The sequence below is a fragment of the Entelurus aequoreus genome, linkage group LG06 (genome assembly GCF_033978785.1).
Source record: "Entelurus aequoreus isolate RoL-2023_Sb linkage group LG06, RoL_Eaeq_v1.1, whole genome shotgun sequence".
NCBI lineage: Eukaryota > Metazoa > Chordata > Actinopteri > Syngnathiformes > Syngnathidae > Entelurus > Entelurus aequoreus.
This window is the reverse complement of record NC_084736.1, coordinates 16,602,341-16,615,772: the sequence shown is the minus strand read 5'-3', so window position 1 is coordinate 16,615,772 and position 13,432 is coordinate 16,602,341. Positions and strand designations below refer to the sequence as shown.

Below are 13,432 nucleotides of genomic sequence, written 5' to 3'. Positions count from 1 at the left end.
CAAATTATGTTTAGGGCATCCCAAAACTCTCTACCATCCAAAATACAGAACCTATTCCAGGATAGAGGTGCTCACCATAGTTACAGTCTAAGAGGAAACAAATGATATTTTCCTAAATTTAGAACAACTTTAAAATCAATGTGCATTTCAGTGCGTGGAGTCAGTCTGTGGAACAACTTAGGGGACGAGTTAAAAACCTGTTCTAACATGATTCAATTTAAAAGACTGTTTAAAAAAGAAGTAATGAAGAGGTACGAGGAGGAAAGAGAGTGATGCTCTTAGCACAGAGCGATGAGAGAGAGGTGTATGGTCGGAGAGTGTTTGGGCCTATGTGTGTGTGTGTGTGTGTGTGTGTGTGTGTGTGTGTGTGTGTGTGTGTGTGTGTGTTTTGTCTCGCCTTGTCTTGTCTCATAGTAACAATGGTACTATTGTATTGTTAGTGTACAGGAATGAGTGAGAGGGGTTGGGAAATTATAAGCATTTGCTTCATCCAACCCCTTTTCAAGCCTTGCATAAATGTCTCTGCCAAAATGTTAAAAAGTGTGTTGTTGTACAGTGCAGGTTTGAAATAAATAATTCAATTCAATTCAATTCAATTCAATTCAATACCCCCACCAGGGGCCACTTGGTTCACGACGTTGACATCAACAAACCGCTCTCCCACACAACACCACACACGCTGTCTGCCATCTACCCTGAACAGTGAAAACCGGGATTCATCCGTGAAGAGAACACCTCTCCGATGTGCCAGCAACCATGAGAGCATTTTTCCACTTAAGTCGGTAACGACGACAAACTGCAGTCAGATCGAGACCCCGATGAGGACGACGGGCAGGCAGATGAGTTTCCCTGAGACGGTTTCTCACAGTTTGCGTAGAAATGCTTTGGTTATGCAAACCAATTGTTGCAGCAGCTGTCCGGGTGGCTGGTCTCAGACGGTCACCTGCTGGATGTGGAGGTCCTGAGCTGGTGTGGTTATGTGGTCTGCGGTTAGAGACGGCTTATGGTAGAGAAATGAACATTCAACAGCTCTGGTGGACATTGCTGCAGTCAGCATGTCAACCGCACGCTCCCGCAAAACTTGCGACGTCTGTGGAATTGTGCTGTGTGATTAAACTGCACATTTCAGAATGGCCTTTTATTGTGGGAAGCCTAAGGCAAAAATCTTGCTGTTTATTTCAGCATCTTGATATGCCACACCTGCGAGGTGGGATGGATTATCTTGGCAAAGAAGAAATGCTCACTAACACAGATTTGGACAGATTTGTGAAAAATATTAGAGAGTAATAGGTCTTTTGTGTATATAGTAAACATTTTAGATCTTTGAGTTCAACTTATGAAAAATGGGAGCAAAAACAAAAGTGTTGTGTTTATATTTGTGTTCAGTGTAATACATATATCTAGATCAGGGCTCCCCAAACTACGGATATTATTATTTTTTATGAATCTGTCTTTTCTAATGCATTTTCTACCGCTTGTTACTCTCTGTGTCTTCTAGCCGCTCAGGCAAATCATATTGTCTAAAAATGCATTCTCCCATCGATAACGTGACATCATCACACTTGGACTATATATATATATATATATATATACAGTATATATATATATATATATATATATATATATATACACTACCGTTCAAAAGTTTGGGGTCACCCAAACAATTTTGTGGTATAGCTTTCATTTCTAAGAACAAGAATTGACTGTCGAGTTTCAGATGAAAGTTCTCTTTTTCTGGCCATTTTGAGCGTTTAATTGACCCCACAAATGTGATGCTCCAGAAACTCAATCTGCTCAAAGGAAGGTCAGTTTCGTAGCTTCTGTAACGAGCTAAACTGTTTTCAGATGTGTGAACATGATTGCACAAGGGTTTTCTAATCATCAATTAGCCTTCTGAGCCAATGAGCAAACACATTGTACCATTAGAACACAGGAGTGATAGTTGCTGGAAATGGGCCTCTATACACCTATGTAGATATTGCACCAAAAACCAGACATTTGCAGCTAGAATAGTCATTTACCACATTAGCAATTTATAGAGTGTATTTCTTTAAAGTTAAGACTAGTTTAAAGTTAACCCAATGCGGCCCCCCGAGTCAAAAAGTTTGGGCACCCCTGGTCTAGATTGCGTGCTATTGTGTGCTTGGCTGTTGTGTAGCTGCTAGATCATAGTATCCTATAGCCTACCACGTTTACCTCTTGAAACGACTTAACTAAAACACAGGAAAAGAGCAATATTTTGTGCTTATTGGAGGACATTTAGATCTTAACTGTCTGTCTAACTTTGCACAAGTAAATACTTTATCAGACTGACATTTTACATGCAAGTCCAGAAAGTCCGATACTTTTTTTTGTTGTTGTTGCTGATATTAGACCAATATTGGATATCAATATTGAATCGGGAAACCGCTCCTTGTACTCTTGTACTTACTCTCTAAATAACGCTTGGTAAAAAACATCAGGCTAGCTCAGTAGCACTATGTAATGCATTGTGTCAAAATGTTCCATTGTCAAAATGATAATATTCACATGTTAGCATTTTGCCTAATACCATAAATATTAAATTACCAAGTGAAATGTCCTTGTTTTGTGTTGCTTTTGCTTATTTTAAGAAATATATCTCACATTTCGACTTGTCCAGGGTGTACACCGCCTTCCGCCCGAGTGCAGCTGGGATAGGGTCCAGCACCCCCCGCGACCCCGAAAGGGACAAGCGGTAGAAAATGGACAGATGGATGGATATCTCACATTTCGGTATACATTTGAGTCAAGATGAGCAAATTCCTCAAACATAGAAAGTGAAAAATAAGCACTTTTGTCCTGGTATTCAATATTGCTTAGATCGGGGGTCAGCAACCTGCGGCTCTTTAGCGCCGCCCTAGTGGCTCACTGGACCTCTTTAAGAGATGTGTGAAAATGGAAAAAGATGAAGAACAAAATATATTTTTTGTTTTAATATATTTTCTGTAGGGAATGACACATGACACAAACCTTCCTAGTTGTTAGAAATCCCACTTTTTATGTTACACATGCTTCCCTGATGAGAGTATTTGGCAAGCACCGTTGTGTCTTACTAATTTCAGCGATCCTTGAACCCATCGTTGTTTGTTTACATGTACAACTTTCTCCGACGCTGCCACAGAAAGACGTGTTTCATGCCACTCCTTCTTTGTCTCATTTTGTCCACCAAACGTTTTATACTGTGCGTGAATGCACAAAGGTGAGCTTTGTTGATCTTATTGATTTGCTGGAGTGCTTATCAGGCATATTTGGTCAGTCCATGACTGCAAGCTAATCAATGCTAACATGCTGTTTATGCTAGTTGTATGTACATATTGCATCATCATGTTTGTGTGTTCCAGACCACAGCAAACATTACCCAGCTTGCAAAGATTGTAATAAATCCATTAGAAGAAGACAGCCTGCCGTTTCCTTTAACTTGACACACACATCTATACATTTTGGCCATTCTGAGCCAGTCATTTCCAGGAGTTATCTCATCCTGTGAGAAGCCTCCATTTTACTAATGATTTCCAATGTGTAGAATAAAAATTAAAATACAACATTTCTGTCAACGAAGATTTGCGTCAGCCTTTGATAGTAGGCTAATATAGCTAATATAGACACGTACATCATGTGTTGTCTTCATTATAACACTTATATAAGGCTTTTAATTTTTTGCGGCTGTATTTTTGGTCCAATATGGCTCTTTCAACATTTTGGGTTGCCGACCCCTGGCTTAGATGAAGACTGTTTGTCACGTATGCATGTTTAAGCCAGCGTTTTTCAACCTTTTCTGAGCCCAGGCACATTTTTTTCATTGAAAAAATCCAGAGGCAGACCACCAGCAGAAAACATATAAAAAGGAAACCCAGCAGCCGATATTGACAGTAAAAAGTTGTTCTCGCAATTGTTGGATATGACTTTAAACCATAACCAACCATGCATCACTATAGCTCTTGTCTCAAAGTAGGTGTACTGTCACCACCTGTCACATCACGCCGTGACTTATTTGGAGTTTTTTGCTGTTTTCCTGTGTGTCGTGTATTTGTTGTTGATTGTCATGTACGGATGTACATTGTGGACGCCGTCTGCTCCACACGCTGTAAGTCTTTGCTGTCGTCCAGCATTATGTTATTGTTTATTTTGCAGCCAGTTCAGTTTTAGCTTCGCTTAGCATAGCCATCCCTAAGCTTCAATGCCTTTTAATTAGCATCACTTGCCTTTTGTTTATTTTTGGTTTAAGCATCAGATACCTTTTTACCTGCACGTTGCCTCCCGCATATTGTGATTACGACAAACCATGTTCCCGACATCTACAAAGCAATTAGCTACCTGCTGCCACCTACTGATATGCCGAGCTCTAGACAGCACAGACACTCAACAACGCCACATTTGCAAAAAATATTTTTAACTAGAGATGTCCGATAATGGCTTTTTTGCCGATATCCGATATTCCGATATTGTCCAACTCTTAATTACCGATTCCGATATCAACCGATACCGATATATACAGTCGTGGAATTAACACATTATTATGCCTAATTTTTGTTGTGATGCCCCGCTGGATGCATTAAACAATGTAACAAGGTTTTCCAAAATAAATCAACTCAAGTTATGGAAAAAAATGCCAACATGGCACTGCCATATTTATTATTGAAGTCACAAAGTGCATTATTTTTTTTTTAACATGACTCAAAACAGCAGCTTGGAATTTGGGACATGCTCTCCCTGAGAGAGCATGAGGAGGTTGAGGTGGGCGGGGTTGGGTGTATATTGTAGCGTCCCGGAAGAGTTAGTGCTGCAAGGGGTTCTGGGTATTTGTTCTGTTGTGTTTATGTTGTGTTACGGTGCGGATGTTCTCCCGAAATGTGTTTGTCATTCTTGTTTGGTGTGGGTTCACAGTGTGGCGTACATTTGAAACAGTGTTAAAGTTGTTTATACGGTCACCCTCAGTGTGACCTGTATGGCTGTTGACCAAGTATGCGTTGCATTCACTTGTGTGTGTGAAAAGCCGTACGTATTATGTGATTGGGCCGGCACGCATTTATCGGCCGATAATATCGGCAGTCCGATATTCTATCTCTATTTTTAACCCAATTAGGTGAAATTACATAATCTCCCATGGCACACCAGACAATATCTCACGGTACACTAGTGGTTGAAAAACACTGGCTTAAGCAATGTTCATGATACAACATGTTCGGCACTCCGATTGGGAAGGTACTTTAAATACAGAATGAAATACATTAAGAAGTGCAAATCAATGTTGTTTCTTGGTTTTCTTTAATTATCAGTCTCGATGTAGCTTGGATGTCCGTGCCAAGGTGTCAGGCTAACGCGATGGAAGGCCCTGACAGGAGCATATGCTGCATGAGTCACCGCAAGTGGGTAGAAAGGAGTGGGAAAGGACAGAAGCGTGGCGTTCCTGTGACAGGCTGCTCCCACGTCGGTAAAATAAAAACAAAAATGGCGGCTGTAGCCAAAATGTAAACAATCTGTAAGAGTCCACTACAGCCGCTTCAGGGACTCCATTAAGACTTACAGTGAGGAGACTATTCATCTTCTACGCCCTCGTCAGGGGGGTCCACAAGGATGGTCCAGTTTTTGCCGGGTCCCTGAAGACGATGGCTCAGAGTTTCGGGACTCGACTTTTCGCGGGAAGCTCAGATCTCCTCGATGGAGTCGGCGGGGACGAGGCCTCTCTTCTTGCCGCTGCTCAGCTTCACAAACACCTCGCCGTCTTCTCGCTTGCCCACGCAGATCTGACAAAAGCAGAAAGAGTTGGAACTCCATGAAACCGCAGCTCGCTCGGTGTCGGCAGCACTCGTGCGGCCCCGAGCACCGCGCTGCCTTATGTCAGCTTGCTGCCCATCACTACAGTAACAACTAGAGATGTCCGATAATGGCTTTTTTGCCGATATCCGATATTGTCCAACTCTTAGTTACCGATTCCGATATCAACCGATACCGATATATACAGTCGTGGAATTAACAAATTATTATGCCTAATTTTGTTGTGATACCCCGCTGGATGCATTAAACAATGTAACAAGGTTTTCCAAAATAAACTCAAGTTATGGAAAAAAATGCCAACATGGCACTGCCATATTTATTATTGAAGTCACAAAGTGCATTATTTTTTTTAACATGCCTCAAAACAGCAGCTTGGAATTTTGGACATGCTCTCCCTGAGAGAGCATGAGGAGGTTGAGGTGGGCGGGGGTTGAGTGGGGCGGGGTTTTTAGGGGGTAGCGGGGGGTGTATATTGTAGCGTCTCGGAAGAGTTAGTGCTGCAAGGGGTTCTGGGTATTTGTTCTGTTGTGTTTATGTTGTGTTACGGTGCGGATCTTCTCCCGAAATGTGTTTGTCATTCTTGTTTGGTGTGAGTTCACAGTGTGGCGCATATTTGTAACAGTGTTAAAGTTGTTTATACGGTAACCCTCAGTGTGACCTGTATGGCTGTTGACCAAGTATGGCTTGCATTCACTTGTGTGTGTGAAAAGCTGTAGATATTGTGTGATTGGGCCGGCACACAAAGGCAGTGCCTTTAAGGCACGGTTGTCTGGGTGGAAATCGGGAGAAATTCGGCAGAATGGTTGCCCCGGGAGATTTTCGGGAGGGGCACTGAAATTCGTGAGTCTCCCAGGAAAATCATGAGGGTTGGCAAGTATGGCTAGGAGACGCAACTGCTCTGTACTTCTCCCTACGTCCGTGTACCACTCCGTACAGCGGCATTTTAAAAAGTCATAAATTTTACATTTTGAAACCGATACCGATAATTTCCGATATTACATTTTAAAGCATTTATCGGACATCTCAAGTAACAACAGTCTGGTACCTGCGCTTCCTTCACGATCATGTGGCCTCTCTCCCGGTTGCCAGATGTTCCCTGAATGACGCGCCACACTCGCTCCCCCGGGCGGACCCTCTGCACGAAATTGGCAGGGAAAAAACCCACTCTGTCGCCACTCTTGCCCTGGAGGAGGGAGAAGAACAGAACAGGTGGTTCCATCAAGTAGAAGGCACACTCTTGGGGTGAACATTTCCTGTACTTTACTTTAGTACCGGTCCAAAGTTCGAACACATTTGCTAAAAAGGTGTGTCTATGTTGTATATGGTAAAAATGAATGACACTTTGTAGGAATTATGGGTAAAAAAAACACAGACTTGACTTCTGTTTTAGTCATTTATCAATCTGATGTCTCTCAGTTAAAAAAAACACCATATTTAAAGTTAAAGTACACACACACACTAGGTGTGGTGAGATTATCCACTGCATTTGACCCATCACCCTTGATCACCCCCTGGGAGGTGAGGGGAGCAGTGAGCAGCAGCGGTGGCCACGCCCGGGAATCATTTTTGGTGATTTAACCCCCAATTCCAACCCTTGATGCTGAGTGCCAAGCAGGGAGGTAATGGGTCCCATTTTTATAGTCTTTGGTATGACTCAGCCGGGGTTTGAACTCACGGCCTACCGATCTCAGGGCGGACACTCTAACCACTAGGCCACTGAGCAGGTTGGGGAGTGTTTGGGTGTGGCGGGTGCAAAATCTTACAATATTTTTCAGAGATTTTGCTTAGTTTCTTTATTCCTCAATTCAACACTTTCACGATACCGATATTGGAGCCTTGAGTTTTGGCTGATACTGTAGTGGAATTTCTGCCCTTTTCACCTTTTCTATGTTGTTGTTTGATTGATGCATAAGCTAGAAGGAGAAGATTGCCAAGCATAGAGTTCAGCATATGGTCGCTCTGACATTGTACAAAATATCGTGATTGTTTGTTACGGCGAAGGGATCCAAGAATGTTGCAGAGTAAGCGCATCCAAAAACAGCTGGCCTCTGACCAAGCAGGGAAACATATAAATAACCAAGATAGACCAAGTCTGGGGCTTTTTCTTTTTACCTGCTTTACCGTAGTTTCTCCGGAGAAACTGTCTGTGTGCATGGCAATTCAATCCAACCTTGTACCATTTGATTATGAGTAAATAAAACTCTTGTGATAAATTCACTTTTGTTCCCGTTTAAGATTTGGACTTTCTACTTCAATACCAATATTGAGCCGATCCAAATCATACATACTTTTAATATTTTCTAGGGTGGAATGTCAGAAAAGGTTTGATAAAGTGAATTCAGTCAAACAAAAAACAATGGTAGGTATGAAAAACACTAACCTATTTACTATTAATCGTCTTAAATGGACGTATGCCGTCTTTAAGTAGAATTGGAGTGGTAATTGTTGTTTTGGCGATATCTAGTGGCCACAATATTTCATGAAGTTCGGCTCATGATGGAGTAAGTTGAAAGATGCAGACACGTTTTTTACTGGATACTTTCTAATATGCTTCTTCCCCCTGAGACTTTGTATATGTAAACTATAAATTGCTTGATAATTGTTTATATTGAAAAATGTGCTGCTTTAGACTGCAATAATCAATTGTTATGACGTATGTCTAGCTTGTGTGCTATTGTGTGCTTAGCTGTTGTGTAGCTGCTAGCTCCTAGTAGCCCAAGACTTGACAAAAATAGAAGAAAATACCAACGTTGTGTGCTTATTGGAGAACATTTACACACGTAAACTCGCTGCAAGACTGCTTGTATCAGAGTGCTTTTATCAGACATTTTGTGAGTAAACTACAATATTCCCACATTTGCTTTTCTGTTTATCGGGCTAATATCAATATCAGATTGGGACACGCTTATTTTTTGAAGCTGAGTGAAATTTATGATTGTTGGCTTTGTTGGAAGTTTTTGTTTCTAACTTTTTAGGGTACAAGGACCACTTTTAAAATCTCTGTTTTATTCTTTACTATTTTTATTGTTAGTTTTTTAGAAATCGTATTTTTGAGACCTTTAAGTTCTAAAAAAAAAATCACCAAATTTTGCAAGCATGTTTGTCCTTCTGAAAATATACATATATAAAAGCAAAACTATGCTGAAATTTTAACTTTTTTTTGTTAAAAAAAGATAAAACATTACTGCTCTTTCATGTTACAGCGGCATGACTAAAAATCACGCAAGAACGATTTAATCAAGAATGAAATAAAATAGTTTATACAATGAATATAGCAGTGGGAATATATAAAACATAATATTATATATTTAATTTTGATAGTTTTTAAGTATTAAAAAAATATTTCAAAAAAACTATTAAGTAAATGATCATTTATAATATGATAACATTAAATGTTTAGTTTATATATATATATATATATATATATATATATATATATATATATATATATATATATATATATATATATATATATATATATATATATATATATATATATATATATATATATATATATATATATATATATATATATATCCATCCATCCATCCATTCATCTTCTTCCGCTTATCCGAGGTCGATTTGTTTGAAATAATGAATTTAACATTTTTACGTCTAAAAGTAAACAAGCAGGCAATAAAAGCAAGCAGTGCAAACAGCTGTGTAAAAATATGATATGTATTATTGTATATTGAATTTTAATTGTTTTTATTTATTTGAAAAATTTTTTTTTTTTTAAACAAGTAAAGGATAATGTTTAATAATATTACATTTAATGTTTAGTTTTGGGGCAAAAATAGGTGAATCATTTTTAATATACAGAAAATATGATTTTTTTTAACATTTAAATTTTTTCAAATTTTAAATATAAAAGTTATGATTTTTTTTTTTACATTTGTTTTCATTTATTAAAAATTGTCAATCTAACATTCTTATTTCTAAGAGAAAAAACAAGCATGCAATAAAAGCAAGCTTTAAGTGAGCACACAGTTTGTGTTGTGTGTGTGTGTGTTCTTGTATTTCTACCCTTCTTGAGACATCAACAAGGAAAAGTACCTTCCATATGAGGACCGGTGAACAAGTTAGGACATAAATCATGGTCCCAATACAGATAACCATTGCATCTGATAGAGAATGTCTCATTTGCACCCCTGGTGGTGAAATCTATCAAAATTAGGGTGGTCCCAAAAATGAGGGATTTTTCAAATTGGCTGTGTGTCGATTTTAAAAGTGCTCCCCCTATAGGTCAACATGAAATAACAAGTGTGTGTAAAAATTTGATGTGCTCCCCGTCTGGCCAACATATGTAATAACAAAGTGTGTGTAAGAAATTGAAATGCGCCCCCGTTGGCCAAAATTAATAAAAAAATAAAAATAAATATGTATGATGTAAAGACACACTGTAATAACTTGAAGTAAATAATGAAGATTGAAAACCAATTACAAACAAAAAATTTACTAAAAGGCTTACCTTTTTTATATATGCATAGTTTGTATATATTATTAATGTTGTAAATACAAATCTTTATATATCTAGAAAGGGTGGTCCTAAAGAGGTAGGCATTTTTTCGGAGGTCTCAAGAAGATGACAAATACAAGAATGTGTGTGCGTGGGTGACCCACTAACATGCAAATGGCTGCAAAAACTGAGAGGGTTGAATACGCTTACAATAAATCAGCACTAACAGGTGAATAATTGCATCCTTTTTGGGTGGGGATCATCACATACATACATACATATATATATATATATATATTATATATATATATATATATATATATATATATATATATATATATATACATACACATATATATATATATATATATTTCAGAGCTCGTAAGAGGCGGCGTTAACAACACGCGCACTTTGAAGCACGCTCTGCTGCACACGTTAAACACTGACGACACACTCATCACCACAATGACTACTGATTGAAGACGCCGCGGCAGATGCTCGACATCTACAGCTCTTAAAGGCTGTGTGCATCTTGGACTTGTAAAAGACACAAACAGGTGTCCATTAGTTTCCATTGGGAAGCTCATTCTAGCAGTGTTTTTCAACCAAGGTGTGCCGTGAGATACAGTCTGGTGTGCCGTGGAAGATTATGTCATTTCAGCTGTTTGGGTTAAAAATATTTTTTGCAAACCAGTAATTATAATCCGCAAATAATGTGCTGTTGAGTGTCGATGCTGTCTAGAGCTCGGCAGAGTAATCATATTATTCTCTTCCATATCAGTAGGTAGTTAATTGCTTTGTAGACGTCGGGAACATGGTTTGTCATGATCACAATATGAAGACGACAGCGGGTAAAAAGGTATCTAATTCTTAAACCAAAAATAAACAAAAGGTGAGTGGTCCTAAAAAAAAAGGCATTAAACCTTAGGGATGGCTATGCAGAACGAAACTACAACTGAACTACAAAGTAAAGAAAAACAGAATGCTGGACGACAGCAAAGACTTACAGCGTGTGGAGCAGAGATGGCGTCCACAAAGTACATCCGTACATGACATGACAACATTGTCCACGCAAAGAAGGATAGCAACAACTGAAATAGTCTTGATTGCTAAAACAAAGTAGGTGTGGGGAATAGCGCTCAAAGGAAGACATGAAATTGCAAGAGGAAAATACCAACAAAATAGGAGCGCAGGAAAACAGCAAATAACTCAAAATAAGTCACGGCGTGATGTGACAGGTCGGGACGGTACTTTGAGACAAGCATAGCGAAGCGTGGTTGGTTACGGTTTAAATTCATATTCAACAATTGCGACGATGACCTTTTATTGTCAAATTTGAGTTCAATTTTTTAATGATTTCTGCTGGCGGTGTGCCTTCGGATTTTTTCAATGAAAAAAAATGTGCCAAGGCTCAAAAAAGGTTGAAAAACACTGGTCTAGAACTCGGCAGAGTAACCATGTTATTCTCTTCTATAACAGTAGGTAGCTAATAGCTTTGTAGACGTCAGGAACATGGTTTGTCATGATCACAATATGAAGACGACAGCGGGTAAAAAAGGTATCTTATTCTTAAACCAAAAATAAACAAAAAGGTGAGTGCCCCTAAAAAAAAAGGCATTGAAGCTTAGGGATGGCTATGCAGAACGAAACTATAATAATAATAATAATATATTTTATTTGTAAAAAGCACTTTACATTGAGTAAACAACCTCAAAGTGCTACAGTGTGTAAAAAAACATTTAAAAAAATAATAAAAAGATAATACAAAAATAAATATAAATAAAAACTAGAACAGCCAAATAGCTAAAACTAGTATGCATATATCTAAAAAAAAAAAAGGCTTTTTTAAAATGAAGGATTTTTAAGCCTTTTTTAAAAGCATCCACAGTCTGTGGTGCCCTCAGGTGGTCAGGGAGAGCGTTCCACAGACTGGGAGCGGCGGAGCAGAAAGTTGTCCCATTGTTCGTAGCTTTGTCCTCGGAGGTTGGAGGACAAAGCGTCAACAATTGCGACGACGACCTTTTATTGTCAATATCGAGTTTCATTTTTTAACGATTTCTGCCGGCGGCGTGCCTTCGGATTTTTTCAATAAAAAAAAAATGTGCCTTGACTCAAAAAAGGTTGAAATACACTGCATTAGAGACTCAATAGAGAGCTGCAAGGTTTCTTACAGTTCTACTCTTTCAATTCATTTTCAGCGGAAAAGATGTTCTTGTTGTGTTTGCATGCAGGCCAAACAGGTGTTACTAACACAACGCTCCATTCAAACACAGGCATATAATAGCACCACATCATACATATTTCACATCGCACCCACCTTCCACCACTCCTCGTTGGAGTCGTCAGTAACCTGCACTCGATCGCCAGGACTGGAAGAGATAAGGGAGAAGAAAGGGGAGATAAGAGGGAAGAGGACGCATGAAAGAAGGAAAAAGGACACCGGAGGAGACGAGAGTGGACTTTCTGATAAGGAGATGAAAGAGGCGACTTGAAGTGAGGATGGCTTGTCTCCTGAGATTTTTGTACAGAAAGGGAAGGTTTCAAAAACTTTTAAAAACTCAAGTTTAACGTCTGAAGTCACCCCTGTGATTTTTAGAAAATCTGGAATTCACCACAAATTTTGTTTCGAAACTTGAAAATTTGGACCACCATCAAGCATGAGACCTCAGGTTTTGCTTTTTTTCTTTTTTTTCTCGGCTCTGCATCCGATAGCACGGCAAAACGGACACAGACTCCAATAACTTGTTGTACGAGCCCACGGTCAATCAGCAGACACACAAAGTGTACACTTCACATACAATCAATCAATCCATGTTTATTTATATAGCCCTAAATCACAAGTGTCTCAAAGGGCTGCACAAGCCACAACGACATCCGCGGTACAGAGCCCACATAAGGGCAAGGAAAAACTCACAACCCCAGTGGGACGTCGATGTGAATGACTATGAGAAACCTTGGAGAGGACCACATATGTTGTGTCACCCTCTAGGTGACACAACAGAGTATCAATCAATCAATCCAAGTTTATTTATATAGCCTTTAATCACAAGTGTCTCAAAGGGCTGCACAAGCCACAACGATCATCCTCAGTTCGTGGGATCGATGGCAACTTTCAATCTTTAAAGTCATTTTTGAAATATCAATCTTGCTATTGTTAATTTTGTGGCGAGTTTGTTC

The 13,432-nt window shown here is 39.1% G+C and overlaps 1 protein-coding gene across 3 annotated transcripts in view; it reads right to left on the bottom strand.

Annotated features, from left to right (window-relative positions):
• Positions 1-5,277: 5,277 nt before the first annotated feature.
• The window catches only part of LOC133651885 (SH3 and cysteine-rich domain-containing protein 2-like), an 87,412-nt gene continuing 79,257 nt past the window's right edge, over positions 5,278-13,432 (bottom strand). For 2 of the 3 annotated variants that reach the window (XM_062050090.1, XM_062050089.1), the window contains exons 9-11: positions 12,573-12,624; positions 6,842-6,979; positions 5,278-5,765 (exon numbers count right to left, since the gene is read on the bottom strand). In XM_062050090.1, coding sequence (XP_061906074.1) covers positions 5,667-5,765; positions 6,842-6,979; positions 12,573-12,624 — 289 coding nt within the window. In that variant the 3' untranslated portion in view covers positions 5,278-5,666. The remainder of the gene's footprint in view (positions 5,766-6,841; positions 6,980-12,572; positions 12,625-13,432) is intronic. The other variant, XM_062050091.1, reaches the window with a different exon arrangement.